This window comes from Protopterus annectens, chromosome 7.part0 (genome assembly GCF_019279795.1).
Source record: "Protopterus annectens isolate FY-2018-M chromosome 7.part0, PAN1.0, whole genome shotgun sequence".
NCBI lineage: Eukaryota > Metazoa > Chordata > Ceratodontiformes > Protopteridae > Protopterus > Protopterus annectens.
In genome coordinates this window covers 1,058,553,845-1,058,580,389 of record NC_056739.1, presented here as the reverse complement: position 1 = coordinate 1,058,580,389, position 26,545 = coordinate 1,058,553,845, and the positions used below count along the sequence as shown (strand labels likewise).

Sequence of the window (26,545 nt, the reverse complement as noted above, 5' to 3'; positions counted from 1 at the left end):
TAATGGTTGTTGCCATAGAGCCCAATAGTTGTAGTATAAGGTGTGCTGGTACAAATGTCTGCGGGAGGAGGACTTGAACCTGGTTTCTTATTTTTGAAAGCCTGTGAGGAGGAGGGTAAGCTTGACAGGACGTTGTGTCAAAGATCGCTCAAATGAATTCAAATGCTCTTGCTGGAGACAGGTGTGATTTGTCCATGCTGATAGTGATACTTAGGCGAAGAGCAAGGCCTTGAGTGTAAGAGACTGAGAAGGAGAAGATTCCTGGTTGTGGCGGTAAGAAGCCAATTGTCTAAGATATGGAAACACCTAGAATCCTTGTAGTCAAGAGATGAACTACTAAGACTGCCATACATTTGGTGAACACTCTGGGGGCTGTTGAGAGACCAAAGGGCAGTACCCTGAAACTGATGATTGGCTCCCAGCTGGAAGTGGAGAGATCTCCGGGAGCATTTGTCCATTTTTATGTGATATGTGCCCTGAAGGTCTATAGAGCACATCCAGTTGTCCTTCCCCAGAAAGGGGAGAATGGATTGTACCATAACCATCCGGAATTTTTGATGTTTGATGAATTTGTTTAGTAAGCCGAGATCCAGGATTGGTCTCCAGTCCCCTGCCATTTTTGGCAATAAAAAGAACGTCGAGTAAAACACGGATCCTCTTTGGTCTGGCTAAATACGCCTTAAATAATTTGGTGTGCCAAACATTAGTCCTCAATGCTCGCATAGATTTGCTTAGGTGCTGAAAATGGTTCTCACAACTTGCTGACCCAGTGGTCAACAGGGATTCCTGATATTCTTGTCCATCACTAACCAAGCCAAAAACCCTTAGGTCATCCTTATCTGCTGATAAGCCTTTCAACAATTTTCTATTGTATATTAGAGATATCTAGTGAGGAGACAAACCTAATAAGAAAAATATACACATGTATATCTTACTGTATATGGTTGCTGATGGTGCAAAGAGGTGCAGGGATAAGAAGGGAAACACCCACTAATGCATGTACAATGTATGCCTTAAAACATTTACACCTCAAACATGGTACATAACTCTTGTCCATAAAGAATCATGGGTCTACAAATTTTAGCAAGATGATGCATCTCAGAACATTTAAGTGGCATCAGAAACAAAAACTTACTAGTGCTATATTTAAGCACACTATTAATCATACTAATTCTACTTTTATATTCATGGTCATTGATAAAATTTCAGGTAATAGGGCTAATAAAGCCGGATGGCATGGCCTTTTGGACTCCAAGGAAAATAAGTGGATTATCAAATTGGGCGCCCTGTTTTCACCTGGCTGAAATGAGCATTTGTAAGTAATTAACCAATGAATGGTTTTCTTGGTTTAAGTCACATGTATTTAAAACACTTGATCTCAGTACTATAGCAAACACTGAAGAAGGCTGTGATTTTATAAGCCGAAACCAGTTTGTTTGAATAAGTGCTTTATTGTCTAAATAAATAATTCCACAGTTCGTCAGTCTGCTGACTCTTCCATTTTGGCGATTAGGCTTAAACTGGCCCTTCAGTGCAGTTAGCCTAGTACTTACCTATGAACAGGTGCACCTCTCTCAGCATTAAAACAAACAAAGCTCCATAAAGTCAGAGTGCTCAGACTCCTATGTTCCAAATAATTTTGGCAGGAGGTCAACCTCTTCACTATTCACAAAAACCTCAGCTATGACCTAGAGAGTACAATCTAGTGTTCAACAACTGCCGTGGCACTGACTCAAAATTTAGTAATCCCGCGCTACCTCGTCCATCCCCACCCCACACAACCTTCCACCACCATAACTTCCTTCTGTGTTAGAGTGGTCAAAGCTACACGCATTGCACCATTACTTGAGGCAAATGTTCTAGATGCGTCACCAACATCTGCCAATGGCTCAATCACTGCATAGAACACTTTGTTCTTCCTAGTCTCCATATTTACAACCTCTCTCTCACCTAACCCCTACCTGATCAATGGAAAAATACCCTGGTTAGACCAGTACCAAGCAACAAAACAGTTAATACCTCTTAATTTCACCTTACCTAATCTATGGAAAACTAAATTTAGTCAAACCACTACCATAATGTAAAAACTCTCAATTTCACCCAATCTCCAGAGAACCAACCTTAGGGAAGATTGTACAATAGAACAGTATATCACCTGGTATAAAACCATTTACTACAGTACCATGTCTTATCCTTAAGGCAACATGGTTTCTGTTCAGCAAGGAGCACTTTGTTCTATGGACACCGATGAATTTTGCATAACAAATATAAGGGTCATCTTATAGGAATCATACTCATACAGTCAATCTATTCCTTTGAACTGGTAGACCACTCAATCTTCTGCAGTCATGCTGGACTTTGGAATAAGTCACACAGCAGCAATAGCCTAGTCTCCCCAACTTCCACTGTAACAGAGCTTTTAGGGTAAGGACTATCTCATCCTTTTCCAAACAGGCAGAGCAGTATCAAAGGAAATTTGTAACCTGGGCAACACCCTACAAATAACAGACAGTCGGCTAGAAAAACAATTTATAACACTGCTGTTCATTTTGGTTTGAAAAATGTAGTACATACTGCAAAGACATGGTTTTCAAGCATACACTGATTCATTGAATAAATTTGTTTAGATACAATATTTTATAGACTATTTTTGGTTTTCATTTATTTTGTTTTGTACGATTGTGTGCTCAGTTTGTTAGTCTTTACTGTGCACTTGTGATAAAGAGACAAAGGCATAATACAAAGGTAGCTGGGATGGGCCTAAAAGTCACATTTCATGAGTGCACTACCTCCATAAACAAGCTAAACAAATCCTGCCCCTTAGACAACAAATCACTGTGACGCTAGCCTAAGCAGCAACACTAACAGGAAAGGCCAAGCTTGTAGTATCCAACTATGTGACTTTTTTAAATAAAAGCTTCTTAAACTTCTCCTACATTAGCTTACTTGCTTCACTTCACTAGCCCTTTCAAAAATTTTCCTAGATACGACTTTCCCGCATGCCACTCTGGGACAAGTAAATATTCACAGTGCTGTGTCACTATAAGCTCATTACGTGCCCCATGACTACTTCAAGTGAATGTTGGACACCTTCAAACTCAAAGACTAATTGGCTGCCTCGTTTACCTTATGCAGCCACTTCCAAGACCGCCAGAATGCCCGACACTTTCTGGTCTGGAGGTGTCTGCCAATTTATGAAAGTATCATTTTTTTCTACTCTTCCAAAAATGTATTCACAGAACACAACATGAAGAGACCATTCCCTCCCACCTGCAAGTACTTGTAACTAACAGATTACCACTGTTAAATTCTGCTCTCATTCTGTACATACCCATGTCAGATGTGGACTATTCCTAGTCTCATACTACTACTTTCTTGTTCTTTCATTACGATTGTTGCATTCTTCATTTTTCAGTCTATATATGAGCAGGTTACATGGTTGAATGAAAAACTATAAATGTACAAATCTGCCAAAAAACATATCAGACAATGAAACTTGCATGGTGTTTTTGATCTTGCTCCCAGACAGGGAAAACAGGAAGTCCAAATTCCATCCACAAAAAATATTTCTACCTTTCTGCTATACGTAGTTTTCATTTTCTTAACCTAGAGTAACTTATTAATTCTTACTAATGATCAATATATTTTAATCTGTGTTGCATCCAATACAAATTTTGTTAAATGGCACGTGCTCAATATTGTGCATGCATAACCAATAAAAGAAATTAGCGAAGTGATAAACTACAGATGCGACACAAACCACATTCTAAATTTCTACATTCAGACATCACACAAACTTCCACAGTCGTGAGAAAGTGGTGAATACATCTTTACCATTTTTTCTGATGCCTGCATTGGACGACAGTAATGGCTACTGTGGTTGAAAGGCATGATCTCTTACAGGACTGAACCAGCTTAAGAAAGAAAAACATTAAGTGTAAAACAGGCACTGTCTGCATTATTTAAGGTTAGTTAAGAGCACTCTAGAATGGGGTAAGACACCAAGAAAAAACTTTGTAAGGTGAAGTTATTTCAGTGTACAACCCAACAAGGTACAGACGGCTGAACAGAATTCTGACAGCACTTTCCATATCCCCCATTTCAACTCTAAAAATCAGACAGCTGAAATTGTTTTATATGGTAATTTTGCACCATTAAAGATACTTTCCTTCATAATTACCACTTATTCTGCAACATGGTTGAGGTCTTCTACATTTAAAAGAAAAAAAAAATCAATACTTTGTGGATCCGAATTAGTTTTATTAACGGTTATTGTGGAACAGTGAAACCTTTATAAAAAAAATCATCTTCTGTTTACATATAATGATTACTAGATCTGCATCCTCTATAAACTGTACAACAAGGCTGATGTCTTCTAAATTTAAAAGAATGAAAAAAAAAAAAAAAAAAATCAATACTTTGTGGATCCGAGTTAGTTTTATAACAGCTAGTTATGGTGGAAAAGTGAAACTTTTATAAAAACTGATCTTCTGTTTACATATACTTTATGATTACTAGACCTGCATCCTATATAAACTGTACAACATGTAAAATGGAACATGGTACAGGAAAGAGAGACTAGGCGTATACTGCTTAATATCTACAACTAAACAGTTTACATACAATTTTCTAAACTGACAGTGACAATACTTTCAAAAAAGCAGGCTACAAACCTAAAGCATGCAAGCCAACCTAAGAAATGGGTATAGGACAGAATAAATCATTGCTACTACAGGAAGAAGAGAATACATACTACCAAAAGTTATGAAGGAATATATTAACACTTGCTATCAAATTATGTTCAAGTTGCTAGGGCAGTAGGTAAACAGAATTTTACATTTAAAAAAAAGTAATCAACGTTTTAGCACTTGAATTTGCTTATTCATGATCAGCACTTGTTCAGAACTTGTAAGCACTGAATAACTACAGCACTCAACCTTCCTCATTACCTAGAGGAAAACAGTTTTGGTACTTACTTTCCTCACTTGCTTACAGAAAAACAGCTCTTGTACTCACTTTGCTCAAGGAAAATAGTTTTTTATTCAGGCATGTCCAAGGGTCAGCTCCCAGTGTTCTCTCCTGTCTATCTGATGAATCTGGGCATCTTGGGGCAATGTAGAAAGATGAATCTGGGCATCTTGGGGCAATGTAGAAATTGCCTCATGTACACAGACAACCCTCTCCTCCTACCACCCAACACTACAACCTGTGGGAGATGCACTTATCTAGCCAAACTGGAGGTAAAGCTCTCTCCAATCAAGACTGAACTTGACAGTCAAGAGGAGAAGGTAAACACCTGCACACCACACTCGTCACATAGTCTCACTAAATCTACACCACCAAAATCCACATATTAGTAACACAAAAACATTCGCGGAGGCTCTCAATAATAATCTGTCTAAGCAACAGAGACCTCCAAAGCAGAAACGCAAGCAACCTCCATCCCCCAACACAACCCAAATGACATAACCCGCAGACTCAGTGTGCCACTTAACCACAGCCAATAAGGCAAAACAACGTACCCAACACACTATTTATAGGCGACTCTATATAGTCAAGCACACTGATGTCCCACTCACCAGGCTAAACAAGGAGAAGGTTACTGTTAAGCTGCCTGTCAGGTGCCAGGATCAGCCACATAACCCACGCACTCAGGTCACTCCACAACAAGTACAAATATGACTCTGTCATTGTCCAGGGAGGTATGTCTCCGGTCGTTCACACCAACATGGACTACATGAAGAGACATGGAAGAGCGCTCTCTTGTAGCCCAGGCAGGTAAGACCCTAGCCCTGAGTAGCATTCTGCCATCACCCAGAATGATGCCGCAGTACAAGGACAAAATGATTGACTTCAACAATTGGCTAAGCTTCTGGTGCCATTCTAAAGGGATCCAGTAACTGTCTGCCTGGGATGACATGATCAACAGACAAAGATGCTTTGCCAGAGATGGCCTGCACCTGTCACCCCTGGGATTCCGGATACTGGCTAAGGTTATTGCCGCCCCCTATAGTGCCTTTTTCAGGCAGGGTTCAAATGACAAATTCACCACCGTAACAGGAACAGGCAAGCAAAAACTGAGGGTGATGCTACTCAATGCTAGAAGTCTAAATCTCAAAATGCACTCACTCGAGGCACTCCTTAAAATGGAGAACATAGATATCTGTGCGGTGACCGAGACCCGATTCAAGGCTCCAGAGAGCACCCCTGCACTACCAGGCTATAACTCATACCACACTTTTAGGCCATGTAACTAGACCGGAACACCAAAGGCGGAGGTGTCCATATTCATTAAGAATATCCACACCTCCAGCCCAGTTGCTCAGCATAATGCAGCAGAGGTTATCCAAGTGCAACTAACTCTGGGCAAAACTGCAATCCAAATTGCAGCTTATTACAGATCACCCACCATGCCCCAGGATTCCCACTCCTCTTTTCTTGATGTACTGGAAAATATTAGGGTTCAACCAAACACTCTAATAATGGGCGATTTCAACTACCTCACCATTAACTGGGAAAACTACTCATGTACCAACTCCTTCGCTCATCGCTTTCTGGAATTCATAAATTCCAATGCCCTGGATCAAATTATCCACACCCCCACCAGGGGCAATAATATCCTAGATCTAGTCATTACCAACATGAGTGACTGGTGTTCCACACCTGAAGTCAACGCCTCATCGGTCCGATCAGACCATAAGCTTATTACCCTAGATATCCACATCCTGCCCCCACCCCCCATTAAGGAAACCATGGTAAAAAAATTCTCCAAAGTCAACTTCATGCTTCTTAAGACAGAAGTGGTGAACTTCATGACATTCATGCAGATGGACAATACAGTTACGACTACTGAATCCTACACAATTGCACTTTATAAGCACTTACATGAGTTCATGGATCGTGTTATCCCAAACAGAACCAAGATGCTAGCCTCCAAAAAAAGGAACCCGATCTGGTGGTCCCCTGCCATAAACAAACTGTGCAACAGAAGGAAGAATCTGTGGCAAAAAACAGTAAAATCCCATGAGTGGAGGAGCTCCCTGGTCAGCCTCAGTAAGAAGCTGCAATCCTGATAAAATCTTCCAAAGCTAGTTACGAAAACAAAATTGCCACGGATTCTAAAGACAACCAGAAATTGCCATGGATTCTAAAGACAACCAGAAAACATTCTACAGCTATGTCAAGAATCTCAATGGCAACACTCAGATCTGCTCCGAGTTACAGCACAATGACACTAAATAAACAGACTCAACTGATATTGCCAACATCCTGGCAGATAGGTTCATTACCCCCCCCCCCTCTCACCCCCTAAAGAGCTCATCTCTATACCGGAAGAATGCAAAGTTCCTGTAATCACGGCTGCACAGGTAAAAAAAAAAAATCACACTCTCCAAAGCCAAGAACACAGCATCCATGGGACCAGACAACTTCCCAGGCTGTGTTCTACATGAACTACAGAACGAACTGACACCCCACCTAAGTACCATGTTCAATCATAGCCTCACCTCAGGCTTTGTGCCTGCTGAATGGCGTACAGCGACGGTTATCCCACTCCACAAGGGGGTGCCACCACGAACCCTGGGAACTACCACCCCATTAGCCTGATGAGCCTGGTCTGCAAGGCCATGGAACGTATTATCATGGAACTTAAACAGAGACATTGGTAATCTCCAAACTCTGGACCCCACCCAGTTTGGGTTTGTAAAAGGCAGATCATGTCTCCTAAACCAGACAGACTTCTTTGAAGCAGTCACCAAAGCTGTTGACAAGGGTAAGGTGGTTCACACCGCCTATCTAGATCTTGCCAAGGCTTTTGACACCATCCCCCACTCTGGAATTATAGATAAACACACTAAACTAGGTATAAATCCTTATGTCACAAGAAGGGTTGCCAACTGGCTCACTAAACTAGGTATAAATCCTTATGTCACAAGATGGGTTGCCAACTGGCTCACTGACAGAACCCACACTGTGAAAGTAGCAGACTCCAAATCCGACTTCAGACTAGTGACAAGTGGAGTACCACCAGGTTCAGTCCTGGGTCCTCTCCTGCTTGGTATCCAAGTACAGACTAACACAGAAGGTCTTTGGCTAACGAAGCTCACAGATGACTGCAAACTAGGAGCCATAATCAAAACTCCTAACGATGTGGACATTCTACAAAAGGGCCTCACTGAGACAGATGCCTGGTGTCAAAGCCATGGCCTCAAGCTCAATGCCAAAAAAGTGCATAGTCATCCCCTTTGGTAAAAACTTTGTACCCATGAACTCCAACATAGGCGGTAGTATACTTAACACCAAAAGTGTGAAAGAGACCTTGAGACACAGGTGGACAGTAGTCTCTCCTTTGATAATCACATCGCCACAGTAGTCAGGAAATCCTTCTACGTGGCACACCATCACAAAAGGTTTCTCATCCAGAAAAAAAAAAAAAAAAAAAAAAGGAGGTCATTGTTCCCCCCTCTACTCATCACTCATTACACCCATTATAGAGTACAACGCCCCTTTTGGTTATGTACCTCACAAGACATCTACAACAACTGGAAAGGCCACAGAAATACCTCAAAGAGGATTAGTGGCCTCAAACAGATACCCTATGCAGACCGTCTCAAAAAACTCCAGCTTTACTCTGTCGCATATCGCCTACTCAGAGGTGATCTCTGCCTAACATACAAAGCTATGTCAAACCCAGAGCTGCTGGACATGCTCCACTTAATGAAATCCCAATCCCTCCGAGCTACACACTCTTAAGGACCTAAACCTTGTCATCACAATAAACAGAACATGCCGGAGGGATAGATTCCTGTCCCAGAGACTTCCCATACTCTGGAATAAACTACCTATCTATATCAAACAAAGCTCCTCATTAGCACCCTTCAAGAAGAGTCTTGATTGGATGGGAAATAGGAAATTCACCCCGGGGATCACCTCTGTGGCTCTGCTCGACAGTGGCACAGGAAAATCATTTTCTTGGGTGGCAAAAGCCAGGCTACCTTTTTGGCTGGGCTATAGCCTAGTGCCTACCTATGAACATTTAAAAAGTTGGAAAATTAGAATAACTGTCCAATGCAACAAAAAAAAAAAAATAGTAACTACACTACATGCACTAATGTAAGGGAAACAAATCTTTATACCTCTTTCTACAGACAATTCAGACAATGTGCCATGTAGTACAAGAGGACTCCGAGGAACATGTGACAGCAAACCAATGATATAACATGGAAAGGAAGATGATACACTTTTCAAGTACCATGCCGCCATGAAAAAGAACATCTTACAAGAAATATATCCAGTCCAAGAAATTAAACACAAGTTGAATACTTTGGCAATAAACTACTGGCATCTGAATCAATGTGGAAACCAATAATAAAGTTTATGAATAACTTAAAAACACATTTTATATTTAACAATCAATGAAAAAATGGCATTAGCCGATTAGCAAGCCGAACAGTCTACCTAAAATACAATTGTGTTTTAACAGGCTAGAGAAGTGCAACTGAACGATTAGTCCTACAGTGTCTTTGTATTACATCCCACTTTTTGTTAAAGCACTGCTAGAAGCAAATGACGGTTTTCAGTCACCTGCAAAACTTGGCGGATATGACAAAGATTTTAAGGATGGGTATATTTGCATCAGGTGGTACAAAATTCACAAGGGGGGATTACCAAATCTATACAAAATAGCCTCCAACATTCCATGCCAGTTTCCCCTCTGTTTTCTGAATGCTGTTACATTTCTCTAACTTTTCATGACCACTACTTTCCTGTTATTCTATTTTGAAGATTTTCTTTACACTTCTGACTAACAGTCTGACTTACTAATCCAGAGCTTCACAGTATTTCTTCCCGATAAAAACTTGCCTTCCTCCTAACTCTAAGTGAAAAAAAAGTGTCAGGCTGTCAACATCAACCCACCCCACCCCCATTTTTACATTGGGTCGGGGTGTTGTATTACATGTCACATTCTCTTTTGATTCAATGCCACACTCCTGTAGTCTTCAACACTCATGCTTAACAGTTGCAGATCTTTTCACACAATCCACCTCTTTGCTAGACGGCCTTGTTTCCGCTTGTCTTCTTCCTGCGTCCCATGTTTTCACCAGATTGTCTTCTGCTTTCTACACACATGCCTGATCCACCATAATCTGTTCTCTGAGGTTTTCTGCAATTGAGTGGAGATGCTTTGTCTTCTGCTCTTATGTCCTCATTTCTTCACCTGTCTCATAGCATGCATCCTACCACCCATCTCAAGTACTTAATTTCCATCACCTTAAGCTTCCTCATCTGCTCTGCCTTTACTGCCAAGGTTCCTGTACCATACAATAGTACTGGCTGCACCACTGTTTGGTACACTTGCTCAGCCTCTGAGATTCTTCTGTCATACACTACACCTGACACTCTAGCTTTGACCTGTTCATTTGGGACTTCCTTTTCCTGAAGCACTCCTCCGAGACACATTAACCTGTTCCACTATCTTCCCTTCTTTCTCAATTCTCAGCTTCTCCGGATTTCCTCAATGTACTGTCATTACCACTGTCTTATATGCACTCCATTTCATCTTACATGCCTTCAGTTTTGGATTCCATTCTAGTATCCTTTGCCGAAACTCTTGCTCAGAGTCTTGTCTGTAATGCCACATTGATCTGTCCCCTCCGCCTTTTCTGCTAATGTAATCCATCACTAGTATGAACAGCAGTGGGCTAACAGCTGATCCCTGATGCACACCCACTCCCATCGGGAACCACTCAAGACATATTACTGTTTATACACTTGAGCCCATATGGTCCTTGTACACTGGTAGAATTAGTGCAGGCAATGTTTCTGGGACTTCAAACCACTGCAGGTCTGGCCAAATCAGCTTTCTTGGACCCTGTCATATGCTCTCCCATGTCTAGAAATTCCTAATTGGACTCCTTCCTCAGCTCTATAGCTTCTTCTCAACTACATGTCTCACAACGAACATTAGGTCAGCTGTGCTGCATCCTAATCTGAATCCAAACTGCTCATCTCACTTTCTGTTACTCTGCATATCATTTTATCACCCTGTCCAGAACTTTCAAGCAATGTGAGAGGAGTTCGATACTTCTGTACTGACCACAGTTGTGGATGTCCCCTTTGTTCTTGTACACTGGCACGAGTATGCTCAACTCTCTAGTCATCCGTGACACACCCTTCTCTCCACACTACTTACCCTCGGCCATTTCTCCCCATCCCACCCAGCATCTTTATCATATCTGCTGCGACCTCATCTGAGCCTGCTGCTTTCCCTGACATTTTCTTTAGTGATGTTCTTACTTCTTCTATGGCGGGCTCCTCTTCGCTCATTGTAAGCTGTGCCTGGGACAATACAGCTTGTGTGTGATTTTCTTCCTTCGGATGCTGCTGGACGTACTCCTTCCACCTGCCTTTGATGTCCTGTGGACTAGTGAACAGGTTACTGCTGGCATCCCTTGATCCCTTGTGAAGGGTCTCAGACCATCTTCTTTACCTTACAGTCTGCCTTGACACCACGGTCACTTTTCAGAAACTGGTAGAGTACCTTTGACACCCTGTTCTTTGCTACTGCAACTCCATTAGCCTCAGTTAGAGAACCATTATTCCTTTCTCGCCTTTTCCATCTTTTCTCTCACTTTTTTCCTGCACTCCTACTTTCTTTTGATGCCTTTCTGGACTTCAGCATTCCACCACCAGCTTTCCATATGTACCTTATTTCCATACCTGGCTCAGCCACATATCTGTTTTGTAGTCCTCATACACGCCGTTTTGAGGAACTGTCATTCTTCAACTCCACCTATTTCCTTCTCTTCTCAGGGTGCCAGAGCACCAAGTAATTCCTTGAACTGTTGCACTGTCTCACTAGTCAATTTCCGGGTCTTTAGCCTGTTCTGACTACTGCTTGCATCTGATTTTGGCAACCAGTGGTTTATGCTGTGGGATGAATGTTTTGCTGGGGATGACTTTGCAATCACTGACTGTACCTCAGTGCCCTTTCCTTACTAGGAAGGAAATCTACCAGAGTTGCAAGTTAGCCACTCGTGTATGTAAACTTGTTCCCGTTTCTCTTTCTGAACCACGTGTTGGCCATTATCAAGCCATTTGTCAGAAAGAAGTCTAGAATGACCTCTGCTTCATTATTCTTGTTGCCCCACCGATGTTGACCCAGATAGTCTTCATATCCTGTTTTGTCTGTCCAGATGTGCATTCAAGTCACCCATTATCAACACCAATTCACATTGTCCTGCTTTACCTATCAGGTCTTGCAACTATCAGAATGTACTCCTCTCTTCACTATCACAACCCTACTGTGGGGTATAAGATTAGATTACGAATACTGTCCTATTAGGCTGGAGTCGAACTGCCACAAGTCCGTCGCTAATTCTGATGATGGTCCTCACTGCTTTCTGAAGCCTCTCTTTCACCACAATTCCCACACCATTTCTAGCCTGCCCTCCTCCTAAGTAGTAAACTCTGGATCTCAAACCAAGAGGCTTTGCTGCACTGCCCTTCCCTCTTGTCTCTTGGATACATAGGATATCCATTCCCCTTCATACTATCATGTCATCCACTTACAAGCATAATCTTGTCAGTGAACTTACAGTGACTGCAGCAATTCTTAGCTCATGGCTGACAGGATGACTGGTTTTATGTCCAGATTCCACTCAGAGCTATCCCAGGTAACCCAGGCTTTTGTCAGGTGGTGCTATGAAATATAGTCTGCTTCTAGTGAGGACCACCTCAAATGACAGGATTAAAATGCAGGTTTTGGTACACTAGTAATCATTATAAAAAATACTGGAGCATAGCATAAAAGCTGTTAACACTTCAACATTTCACAACAAACTGTCTAAACTCAGTCCTCACAGAGGATTATGGTACAGGCTTACTCCCCCCACCCAAACACCCTCATTAAAATGATCACTTATAGGTTCATAAAGCCACAGTGGTGCAGAGGTTAGCATTGTTGCCTCACAGCAAGAGGTTCTCCTGTTCGATTCTCAGCTGGAGTGCCTTCTGTGTCGAGTCTGCATGTCCTCCCTGCGGTCGATTGATGTTAAAGACATGCAGGTAGGTGCGAGCGTGAATGGGCGTGCCTTCTTTGAAGGTTGGGTGTCAGGCTGGCAACTCGGCCCCGTAAAAATTCACTGCCAATCATGAGTGGACCAGAGTTCCACTGTGGTGACCCCTAACCGGGAAAAGCCGAAAGAGAAGAACAGTTAACAGCTTAAGGGCTCTTAGTAGCCTAGCCAATATAACCAGATTTTTACCCAATATGGCCACTAGGGGCAAGAGAATGCCATGGATGCGTGTCTGTGCACAGAGCATCTTACATATTACCCCTGTACACAAGACATAGGCAAACATACAGAAACGAAAAAAAAAACTTTCTTCCATTAAGAGACAAAATACATCACACAATTTTCTTTGCTATCATCTGTCCAACATTACAAACAATTGTGAAATTTCTGCCTTCCTTATACCGCACCTCTCTTCCTGATCATTATGCATGTATTGTTATCACAATTTCCAATTAGTATGCAACTTGTTCCTTCCCTTTTCTAAAGATCCCTCTTCTAATTCTTTTACCTTTTTTAAAAAATTCAATACGGTTGGTGTAGACTTTGATTTTCATTTTCAAGTAAGTGCTTCTTTGGTAGCCAACAGAACTATGTCTAGGCAATTCAGATCTTGTATCCCATCTCAGAAGGCGGCAATTCAGATCTTGTATCCCATCTCAGGAAAATAATTTCCTTTACTTACAGTCATTTGCTCATCCAATATTTCTGATAGAGTACTCTGAAAAATTGTTCAAATTTGCCAATGCATTACACTCCCAAAACATATGTTCCCAGTTACTTCTTTCTTCTCCATCACACATATGCAAACACTTCCAAGCAAGGATCCTAAACCTTCTAGACTTGGTTGCATACTTGGGAGCCGTACATGTTTTCCCAATTGTTTTCTTGTAAATTACTTTTCCAGTCTTCTCAATCTTTTTTAAATCTACTCATGATTATTTTTTATGATCATGCAATATTTTATATGTACTACTAAATTATCCCTTTTTAACAGTTGCTTCTGTTCTAGATTCAACTAAAACTCAACTAGAGCTGCTCTTTCACTTAAAACTCCCCTATCCCTTTCTCTTCGCCCATACTCCGAGATGAAGCGCCAGTAGGGAAGGCAGTCTAGCGAGCAATCCAAATGTCTTCCTGGTTTCATCCTATTCCTGCTTAAGTTACTTGCTCCTACCATCTTGGCTCCTTTGCCAGCTTTATTCAGTAAATTCAGGCCCCACTCTAGCCCATTTCCTGTACCCCTAGGTACAGGCTTACTCTTAAGATGATCGTGCCATAGATTTCTATTAAAAGGAACACATTTTGCTTTTTATGAAACTTGATATTAACTTGCATTTTACCTTGTATGTGTTATTGGTCATGTTTAAGTCAGTATTCTGCCTTTTACCAGTTCAGCTTCTCTGGCTATATTTATTGCTTTTTCTAAAGTTAAATTAACCACATGCATTAAAATGGGCGACACTTCCACATCAGCCTGTCCACTCACAAATCTAACCCTTATACATTCAAATTCAGGTGTCATCAAAACCACAACTTTCTACCTGTTCAATTAACTGTCTCTCAAACATTTCCACACATACCCCTCTCTGCTTGTATATCTGTGAAAACATACTTGTGAACTATATTTTTTCTGGCACAAAATGTTCACAGAATTTACTAAGTACTGACTCATGCAACAGCAAATGAGAAGTATATGGCCTTGACCCTCATTGCCCACAGAGTACAAAAAACAGGTTTACTGAGATTTCTTCTTATTCTTTATCCAGTTTTACTGCTATTCCAAAAATGTGCAACACTGTCTCTCCAGGCATGTCAACAAAATGGTTTCAAGGACTCAAAAAAGCTTTGGTGAATTAAACATCATTATGGCAGAAGAAATTTAGGTATTTTTAATCACCATATATTTTAAAGTCATTAATTTCCAAGATATTGTAGTTTTCAGTAATGGCGGTCATCTCATAGCATCTGTGACCATTTGGCATGGTGGTGTTACACGAGGCATTTTCAGTGTTCTTTCATTCATTAGAAATATACAAAATTTGTATCTATATAAAGTAGTGCCATGAAATAGATTCCTTCTAATCTCAGAAACACCAAGACTTAGCATTGGTTTCAGTACACAAGTCATTTTACTACAAAACATGTCAGCACAGCATAAGCTATTTTAATACTTCTATCTCACACCCAACTACCCAAAAGCTCAGTACTTGCAGTCCATTATGGCACAGACACTGTACAAGGGGAAAAAAAAAAAACAAATTGCTATTACATATATATCCGGTTGACGGCTAATAGAGGACAAGATTTGAATGAGAGGGTTTTCATTAAACCTGCCCTTAAAACCAGGAATTTTTTTATAAGTAGCAACAATTCATGTCTAAATGAGAGAATTTTTTATACGATATTAAGTCAATATATGCAATGTTTTCATTTTGAAATGTATTGGAATACATTTTTTTGATTTTGTAATGTCCATTTCACGTAATTGATTGTTTCTTATTGACCGATGGGTGTACATCTTGCCCAATGGGTTGTACTGTTGTCTGATTAAGCAGCATCTCTGATTGAAAGCACTCAATAAATGATTTTTAGCTTTTTATATGTTTTGCTGTTTGTACTGGGAGCCACTGCCTTGTTTCACTTTACATGGGGTGTTTGGACATTTTTATTTTGTAGTGAGTGAACCATGTGTCTTATCCACTTTTATCTGTGGTTTGTAATCTGTGAAACATGTTGACTTTCTACTCACCTTTCAGATTTAGAAACTTATCAAGAATGAGACCTTCCAACAACAAGCCTCCAGGTTATTCAAAAATATATCAATATACAACCAAAAAACTACTCAGATCCTCTCTTCCAACCCCCCCCAAAACTAGGCTTCAGTGCACAGACCATGCTTTCTCAGTCCTTGGTCCCAAACTTCTCTCTTTTCTCAATCATCAGAACTAAACACAACTGTACTCTCTGTCTCTTTGGCAATACAGCAACCTCCGCCTACCTTACTTCCCTCAATGTAACTTGCTCTAACTCTGCTTTTTAGTTTTGATTCTTTCAGCATACCATCTTAGACATCTCACTATGTATATAATGCCATGTAGCTATGGTCTTTAGGTCCTCAAGCCAACGAGGATATTCACTTTGTAAACAAATGTATACACTGACATTTACTTTGTATATGTGATTTATCGGGTTACCTTTACATCATTGAACATTCAAATTTCGACACTGATATGATAGAGACCACATCATCGAACATTTAAATGTTCGACAATGTAAAAGTAAATAAAAGAAACTAATCCAAAAAAGAGTAAACTGTTTATAGCAAGGGGGCAAGCCCCCCTGCATCCCCCATGTGGGGGGCTGTGCCCCCCCACTCCCCTACTTAAATATTCCAACTCCGAGACCGCACTACATTGCAGTAACAGGAAATATTCCCATTCTGCGCTGTACAGAGGGTCCGTATTCCGTCATTTCCTGTTACCAGAATATAGTGCGATCTCGGAGATGGTATATTTAGGTAACAGGGTGACCGGAATACACGGGGATCACGAGACAACCTCAGTCGTCTAGTATCTATCCCCAATTTTAAACCCTCAGATTGTCGAACATTTAAATGTTCGATGATATGGTCTTCCCCATATCAGTGCTGATCATTTGAACATTCGATAATCTGAGGGTAACCAGATTTATCTACTGTGTTTAGCTCAGAACTTCCACTGAAACAAGTCCAATGGAATCTGTGCTCTACTCCTGGTAAAATTCAAAATAAAAAATACTGCAAGAGTGTTGCTACCTGTGAGATTTGTACAACTAACTCACTGCAGCACTAATAAGAATTTATGAAACCCTGGATCACAACCATATTTACTTAGACACAAAAAAATATACACCTTGCACAAGCTTAAAACTGTGTGAATATTTGTGTGATAGTAGCGAACACTGCACTGCAGTAGTGTGTTTGTGGACTGCTTAAAATGTGACGGCATTAGTATTGTTTGACAGTTGCTCACGGCTGTTGCAACACACTAAACGTTATAACAAGGAGTGTTTTCTAAAAAGATGTCTCAGGCAAACCCCAGCAAACAAACAAAAAAAATTAGTAGGGGCACTAAGCAATCTTTCACTTGAAATACCAACATAAAGCATGTCTATGGCTGTGTAATTTTATAAATTTTGCCCTGTCCCTCAAAGTGTTTGACTATAATTTTCAGTGGCTTGCAAGAAAATCAATGTCAGACATTAGAACTTTAAAACTCAAAAAAGTGCCCAAAAGTAAAACCAGTAATCCAAATATAGGCACCGGAGGCCAACCAGATCCACACCATAGTTTATTAGTGGAAAAACCACCAAAGCACATACGAAACACACCAAAGTACATAAATGCTATTCATATACTTCCCTTTATGTTTCCGTCTCAAAGAACTTCATCAGATGAGCGTACTAATCATGAATGCTCGTTTAAAACCTTATTACCCCCCATTTAACCAATAGATTACACCAATTATTTAAAACGGCAAGAATAAAACAGCACAATTGAAAACTTCTTAAATACATTAAATCTGAACTGAAAATTAAATTTATGAAGCATGACAGTGTATAATGACATGTAAAAGAAATGCATGCAAATGTTAAAATAGTTATGAATATAAAGCAATGAATAGGTCTGAAGTAAAATGCAAAATTACATCCTGTGTGTGTAAAAATACAATGGCACCATCTACTGGAAAAAAACATACATCACACTATTAAAATCTGTCAAAGTTAATAAAATGCATAAGCATATAATACAATGGGTCTACACCTAAAAGACTTGATTTAACAGGTGGAGTGTATATTGGATATCATTTAAAAAACAAAAATGTTTAAAATGTTAAAAATTTTGCTGATCTAAGCTTCAGTACAGGCATCAATGATACCATGTTGTTTAATCCTGGGTGGTTACTGGCATCCAGGATCAGTTTGCCAGTAAAGCTCCCTGTAGTGTCTATAGGTATTACTTCAATTACAGAAAAAAAATATTCTGCACCTTTACATAATTGGGAATGTTTATACAAGGCATTGTTTTCATTCATTCTCCTAATATATCTGTGTTTGTACATTCTTTGTTTTAACTTTGTCTTTCCCACATAGAATGAGTCGCATGTATTACATCGGGATATGGATATATATATATATGTGTATGTATACATGTATACACACACACATATACATACATTTTATATATATATATATATATATATATATATATATATATATATATATATATATATATATATATATATGTATTATACACATAAAAAAAAATACACCTTGTGTTACAGCTAGCATCCCCTTTAGTGCTAATGTACTTATTTCTGCATTTCAAATATACTGCGTCCCCTATCTGTATACATACACACTGGGGACAGTTACCACATTTATGTGTACCTTTCTTCTTACTTAAGAAAATTCCACAATTAGTATAATGTGTACCATCCTCCAATATATTCTTGATATTACGACCCTTCCTGTAAATGTATTGGTTTATCAAATATAATATTTAAAGCTGATATCTTAGCAAATTTGTTCCACTCATTCTCAGTAACTCTCCTCACCAGTTTAGTTTCCCCATCAAAGGTGATAGTTAATGCAGATTGATATGTTTCACTTTCAATCTTTTTGTCTGGGCCAATCTTATTTAAAATGTGGTGTTCTATACCCAAAATAGGAGCAAACCTATTTTCCAAGCCTCTGTTACTTCTGCACATATCTCGGTCAACAAATTGCAAGGGCAACCTCTAGCCTTAAACATATTCATTAAAAACTCACACTCAGTTTTAAAATCCTTGGCATCTGATGTCATCCTACTGGCACAAACCAACTGTCCCTTTACCACCCCTCTTTTCTGATAGGGGGGTGTGCACTGGTGTAGTGTAGGTATGAATGCGAGAATGTCTTTTTCCCCATGTATTTTAGATTTAAAGCCACTGTTAACCATTTGTATGTTTACGTCTAAATAATTTAACTCTGTACTGTTAAGTTCATACGCAAATTTTAAAAAATTAGTAGTGTTTAATAGGTAATCTAAAACTTTAAACTTAGCCTCTGTACTGACCCAAAAAAGCATATATCATCTAAACAACGACCATAAAAATTCTAATATTGCCTGTACTCAGAATTAAATGTGTTGGTTTTCCCAATATAAGAGAATATTGGCATATGTGGAGGCACATGCCCCCATTGCTACCCCTTTTAATTGTCTACAATACACTCCTTTAAAAAATATAAAATTGTTCTTTAAACTAGATCCATTAAAATTAAACAAGTATGAAATACACTAAAAGGGATGTCCTTAGAATCTGCAAAAGATTCTTCAAACCGTAAAAGTCCCACATCATGTGGTATGTATACAAGTAAATAAATCCACCACATCCATGGTGATAAAACTTACTACATCCTTTATAGTTCTGAAAATGCCTGTTGATGCAAAACCAGTTGTTCTATTAACTTTTAACATATGTGCTTTTAACTCCTATTTTTGCCTTGTCCTTCCTGAAACTGCTTGGTTTTCTGTTAAATAACAGAGACTTACGGTCAGTCTAATTACAAACATTAGAATTTCATACTTCTTAATGCCTGTAAAATGCACCTTAATGTTAAGTGGATTACAAAAAAAACTTCACAGGTGTTATACTGACATGACATAGATGGGGACACAGGCAATACTGGCATCTTCATTCTTTAACGGGGCTTGCACATGGTCCACTGTCTCATCTGTGCATTTTGTCTCATACATACATACACCTACATTTTTTCACACAGTCCATTAGTATCTTAAATCGGCTTTCACAGCTAATAAACAGGCAAGAATGTTTCCCTGCAGTTTTGAATGGGACAAAACTGGTCTTGCTGCTGGTCCCAGTTTAATCAATATTAAACCAGGTTTTAGGAGTTTTTCATCCAATATCTCAACAAAATTACACCCTGATGTTCATATCTCCCAATTATACAAAAATTACAGCCATCCATGAAAATAAGTTTTCCCTGCTCTAATTATTAAAGGAAGCAACAGAGCTTTATCGGGGCTCGGTAGTCTGCAGAATACTTTAGAAGACAATACACGGGGAAGTGGGGGGGGGGGGGTGGACAAACACAAATGCTTAACATTAACATAACATGGCAAGTACCTCTTTCTGAGAGCCTTTAAACAAGTTAAATTGCTCACATTCAAAACAGATTTAAAGCAATTGACAGTTTCATTAGCTTCTGATTTTAAGACAGAAATATAAACACTTTAATCTATAATGCACAATACTGTAATCTGTCCAGTAAACTTTGTGACCTAAATTATTCTAAAAATAATTATTAAAGTCTAACCAGAAAAGAAAGGCAAAATGAATAATCCTACACATATAACTTTTAACATCCAGCTGCCAACAATTTAACGTCCCGTTATTAAAGACTAAAAGAAAGCTGTATATTCCTCAAGGTAAACATCGGAGAATCGTAGTTATCCTGTGCGGGGAGACAGACAACTTGGACGCTGAAGCTCGAAAGCTGAACACTCTTTGTTGATGTCATTTACTTAAAAATTCAGTTCAATAATTTTCGAAAGACAACATATACAAATCCACGTCTGCTACTTACCATTGGACACGTACACCATACTGTTTCACTAGACCACATCAAGTAAGTTTATTTCTGTTCCGGGTACAAAGGAAGACAAGCTTCTGGAAATGACGTCTGTAAAACCGGTGCAATTTACATGCGTCACAATCTATGGGAAGTTTAACCCCTAACGATACTTACTGTTGAAAGCTTTATTGTGAAGAGATTTCTTCCTTTCTGAGATATTCCCCCACAGCCACAATGGGCTTCTTGTCTTTATCGTTAAGTAAAAAAACAGAGATGGTAAAGAACTTAAGTAAGACTCAAAACATAATAAGAGTGAGATTGTTTGAAAAAAAACTGTCCTAATTGTAAATTTAGCTGTAGTTAGGGTTTCTTGTTCTAACATACCGCCATATCTCTAAACTGTCTAGATTTTTGGTGTGTACCTCATAAAATGTGTGGTGCTCTGGCATATCACTGGAATAATCTGAGGACTGGATTAACTACATAATGACATAATTTGAATTTCAGGCTTCAAATCTTTCAGAAAATGTTTGTTAAAACAAGCTGTTACTGTAGCAACCTTCTAAGTTTACAGCGGCAGTATTTAAAATATGTCTCTATGTCAGGCTTTGTAACCGCGGTGGTGGTGCTGCGGTAGCGTTGTCGCCTCACAGTAAGACGCTGTCCGGCTGGAGTCTCAGCTAGAGCGTCTTCTGCTTGGAGACATGCGTGAATGGGCGTACTTTCGTTGAAAGTTGTGCGTCAGGGCTGGTAACTCGGCACGTAAAAATCAACTACCAATCATTAGTGGACCGGAGTTTCGCTGTGGCGACCCCTAACCGGGAAAAGCCGAAAGACGCAACAACTCCAGATTTCATACACGAAAAGGTTGAGAAGTATGCGCGGCCTCTCAAGTGTACCTCATTACAAAGAACGTACCTCATTTGGGGGTCTTAAAAAGTTACTTCCTCGAAGGTCCACATTGAAAGGGTCTGACATACATTCTGTATCAGGAATTTTTTAACTGATATCCATGGTAAATAGAAATTAATCATGTTAATTTGTTAAATGATTTTTATGTGTAAAACCAGCGTATTTCAACCATCCTATGACCTTCCTAGTCTAAGTTGTTAGTAAGCCGTTGGTATCGTACTGACTATACTATGTGTTCTACATTATAAGGGCTGGTGTTTCTCATTTTGAGTTTGTAACTTTGAGAGCTATGTGTTCTAAGCAAGCAATAATGCTAGGCAGGGCGTGTGTTAATGTGTGTCCTTAGCTTGGCTCCATTGTGCCAACAGTGGTCACCAAATTGGCACTGTGCACAAGCAACATTAGTAATTAGCCATGATGTTTGAAGAGTCACGATTGGGACTTCCCTAACTTGTCTCCCTACTCACAGATGGTGTGACCCCATAGGATGTTATATTAGCTGAGGTGTGTAGTCCCCTCAGGGCAAACCTAAGATAATCATTTGAGAAATAAGGGAGGCATTCAGAAAGACAAAGTATGCAAATGATTTACACCTGATTACCAAAAGTAACCACTGCCAGTTGTATTAGGGGAATGAGGGCAGACTTGACCGGATCGTTTGAGAAATAGGGGAGTTATTCAGAAAGATGAAATTTGACAAAATAAGTCAAGCATGTTCACTACAAGTAACCAACTATAATGTTTGGTGGAACACTGTATCACCCTTATGTTATCTTTTGGTTAACTGTATAACCAGATGAGCATTTATTCAATTGTCAGTTATTAACACTGGACTGAAAGAAATTTTACTGTAGTAAGATACTTACTGCTAAGCTGATTGGCTCACCGCTTAGCATTTTATTTAATTTCATAAATATGTACAATCATATAGTAGTAGGAGAAGGTGTAATTACTTTTTTCTTCATTTAGAATGTAACAGAATCATTTTTTTCAGTTAATTATATTTTCTTTAATGCTGTTTACATGGAAGGTTAGTATTCCTGTGGTAGGGGTTAGGAACCCTCTTACAAATTGTACTAAACAATACAGTTTGGAGATACTGTTAATACGTGATATGCTTACATTGGGAAGCACCAGGTACTTACACAATATGGTATTTATAGTGCAAAACACACTCAGAATTGTTCTGTGTAAAGTAAAAAGTGCTTTCCTCTCTAGCTATCAATCCTGACACAGTGGGCAGATATGGGGCCTGAATGGAGAGAAGATAAGTCAGCAAACAAAAGAGAGTAGTATTGCTGAAACTGAATTCATCCTCAAGTCTTGATGAGTACCTTCATGAGGTGGACCCTGTTTTTCACAAAATCTCACCAAGATGACACTAGTACTGTATTTATATAACATATATCATGGACAGAAATAGGTCAAAAATTAAAAAGATAGCTAGGCGCACAAGACCCAGGATAAAAAAGTGCCCAATCCTGGTAGGCACACTGGTGCCAGGACTGGAAAAAATGACAGTGTAGAATCCTCAAAATATGGAAACATTCCTACAATGGGGCCAGGCCAGGCCCTGGACGAGGATAGGCCCCCCATTATAGAAGGAATTAGCAGTCCACAAAAATTAATAGGCCAGAGAAGAGCCATAAAGATGATAGAGTAGACTTTTGAGGATAGGAAAGAAATTATGTATTGCTACTATTATGCAAAAAACTCAGAATTTCTAGACACAATATATACAAAAAAGACTGAGAGAAATTAGAAGAAAGAAAAATACTTCCACAAGGAAAAAAACTGTCAGAAGCCTCAAATAAAAATGTGTGTTCATTAATACAACAGATATGTGAAAATAGCATATAGACCAAGAAACTGATCTGTTTGGAAAAAGAAGCATCTGATTTTTGAAAAGTATAAAAAATATGGACATGGGGAAGGAAGAAAGATTTGATATGGTGCAGTATTTATGCAAAGGTGAAAGCCAAATTAATCAGTATAAAGAAGGAAGCCCCAAACATATTTGAGGAGAAATATAGGCAAAGGCATCCAGATATGAACATTTTCACAATAAAAAAATAATGGCACAAAGAGGGCATGTAGAAAAAAAAAAAGATTAGTAAAGTAGAAGTAAAAAAAAAAATAGAAATTGAAGTTGAGTGCCTGAGAAGTGAAGGATTTGGTGTAGAAGGTCTAACGCAGGTTACATCACAGCATAATGGAATGAGTCCCCAAATAAGGAGAAACAGGAGGATCAGGAGACATGGGACATGGGAAAGAAAACAAGATCTAATATGGTGTAATATCTATGCAAAGGAGAAAGCAAAACTAATCAATGCAAAAAGAGCAGCACCAAAGGTATTTGAAGAGAAATAGAGGCAAGGAATCCAGCCATGGAAAACTTTACAATATAAAAAATAAGAAGACAGAGGAAAAGTATAAAAGGGGATTAGGAAAGGAGAAGTTAAAGAAATAGAAACTGAGGTTATGGAGTACCTGCAAATTGAAGGAATCGGTGAAGAAAATCTAATTCAGAAAGCACCACAACAGGATAGAGCAATAGACATCCAAATTAAGGAGAAACCAGTGGAACAGGAAGCAATTGCCCAGATGCCATATGAAGATATTTTGGAGTCTTCCACAGGAAACCAGTATAAACGTTCATGTGAAGCTGGACAACAAGGAAAGGAACAGCAACTATGGAAACTCTGACACAGTCAGTGTTAAGGAGTGATAGGTCAGTGAGTTCCCATATGACAGAGCAACAGATGGCACACACACCTCCCAACTCTTGGTTTTTTTAGTTTTTACGAGTTTCAAATGAAGGGACGAAGATTCGAGTGGGCCCCTTCAGTTCAGATTGATTTTTTTTTTTTTTTTTTTTTTTTTTGTGCTGCTGCTGGCCATGCGTCACGACATCAGCATGGTCTCATCCACCAGCCACAGCCAAGGAATTGAGCTCAAGGCTCACATCATCATTCCGGCTGCCGGCCAGGAAGCTGAAGTGGGTGGGGGGATGGAGATTGCGAGCTGGGTGGGACAAAAACGTGTGTGTTCTCTTATGCTTACATAGCTTGGAAGTGTTGATATGAAAAAAAAAGGTTTACTGTGATTAGAGACATTTATGTGAGAACCTGTGTAGTGGAGGACTGTAAAAAGGCTAAGGCTTTTCCATCATGTGGGAAAAGGCTTGGTATGTTTGAGAGCTGGAGCTAATAGTGGAAGGGACTCACCAGGATATTAGTGTGGAATTTTTCTTGAGGGCTATGCACATAATGGGCTTTAAAAATGATGGTAAATGGGAGAATAATAGCAGGACATTGGAATGGCTGCAGGGGAACTCTGGTGCCATGTTTTTGTTTCTGTTCTTCAGTTTTTTATGCTCAAAGTTGCCATTGGGTGGGGTTGCATAATTATGTATGCAAATTAGATGTTAATCAGCGTACAGATTTGTACCTATTTTTCATGGGCCTTTCCAGGTTGAGAGGTATGATGGCACAGGATGACACTGAAGAGAATGTGCCATAGGAAGATGCTATAGAACTTTCTATAGAATGCCCACAGGAAATGAAAAACAAAAAAAAGTGCCCTCAGTTTAGAAGAAAATGAGCTAAGAGAAGAGTTGTTTAATTTACTAGAGACAGACACATTAAGATCAGTGAAAGAAATAGACTGCAGAGGGTCGATAAAACCCAAAAAGTCAGAAGTTTGATAAAACAAATGAACACAGTAATTAGGACTGTCCATAGAGATCCATGCGATACAACAGAAGTAAACAGGATATATTACTGTGCAGCTAATTTAATAACTGATAAAGTTCTTCCACAAGAACACAGGGTAGTAAGGGAATGGAAGGGGAGAAATCAAATGCCATCATGGAAGTATTGAATAGAGAAAACTATACAGCAATTAAGACAGGAAGTGTCACTGTTAGAAGAGTATAAAAGTGTGAACAGATCAACAAAAAATACATAGAAAGATAGATATGATAAAAGCAATGCACAGTATTAGAACAGATCAGGATCTATCATGCATTATCACAAATAAACTAAAAATCTCAGCACAGGTGGAAAAAGGTAGAAGTTAGACAGATGAATATAAAGGAAAAGTACAAAATAAACAATATATTGATGACTCAAAAAAGTTTTATAGAGAATTGGGAAACAAGGTAAAAGGAATTGAAAGACCACCAGATAAAGAAGAAATAGATATATTTTGGAGAAGTATTTATCAAGATCCTGTGGAACATAACAAAGATGCTAAATGGCTAGAAGAGGCAAAAGAAAGAATGAGAAGTTTAAAGGTGCATGATATGAAATGGGATGAAGTAACAGCCAGAGAGATTGAAACAAAGTTAAGACAAGCCTCTAATTGGAAAATCCCAGGCCCAAATGCAGTTAAAAATATTAACTGGTTAAAAATATTAACATCTTTGCACAAAGATTTAGCCATGAGTGAGAACTATTTATATGTGCACCCTGACCAGACACCAACCTGGCTAACAAAAGAAAAAATAATGCTCCTACTTAAGAGTGAACCTAAAAATTATAGACCAATAACTTGCATTCCGACGACATATAAAGTATACACTGGAATTGATGCTGACAGAGTTTATAGTCATTTAGAAGAAAAATCAGTTATGGCAACAGAACAAAAGGGCAACAAAAGAAAGTCATATGGAGCAAAGGATCATCTGTTTTTAAATATAGTCATACCGGAGAAGTGTGAAAAGGGGAAGAATCTAAGTATGGCATGGATTGATTACAAAAAAAAAAATTGATAGCATCCCACATTCATGGATAAGAGAGTGCTTAAAATGTATAAGATACACCCTACACAGATTGACTACATTAAAGTGACTGTGAAACAGTGGCAGACCACTTTGCAATTAAGCCATGATAAAGGACAAATTATTATCCCAGGGATAAAAATTGAAAGGGGGATATTCC

The 26,545-nt window shown here is 39.2% G+C and overlaps 1 protein-coding gene across 1 annotated transcript in view; it reads right to left on the bottom strand.

Annotated features, from left to right (window-relative positions):
- SELENOK (selenoprotein K) overlaps positions 1-21,241 on the bottom strand; it is a 57,778-nt gene extending 36,537 nt beyond the window's left edge. The window contains exon 1 of the mRNA XM_044077613.1: positions 20,703-21,241. Coding sequence (XP_043933548.1) covers positions 20,703-20,721 — 19 coding nt within the window. The 5' untranslated portion in view covers positions 20,722-21,241. The remainder of the gene's footprint in view (positions 1-20,702) is intronic.
- Positions 21,242-26,545: the final 5,304 nt, after the last annotated feature.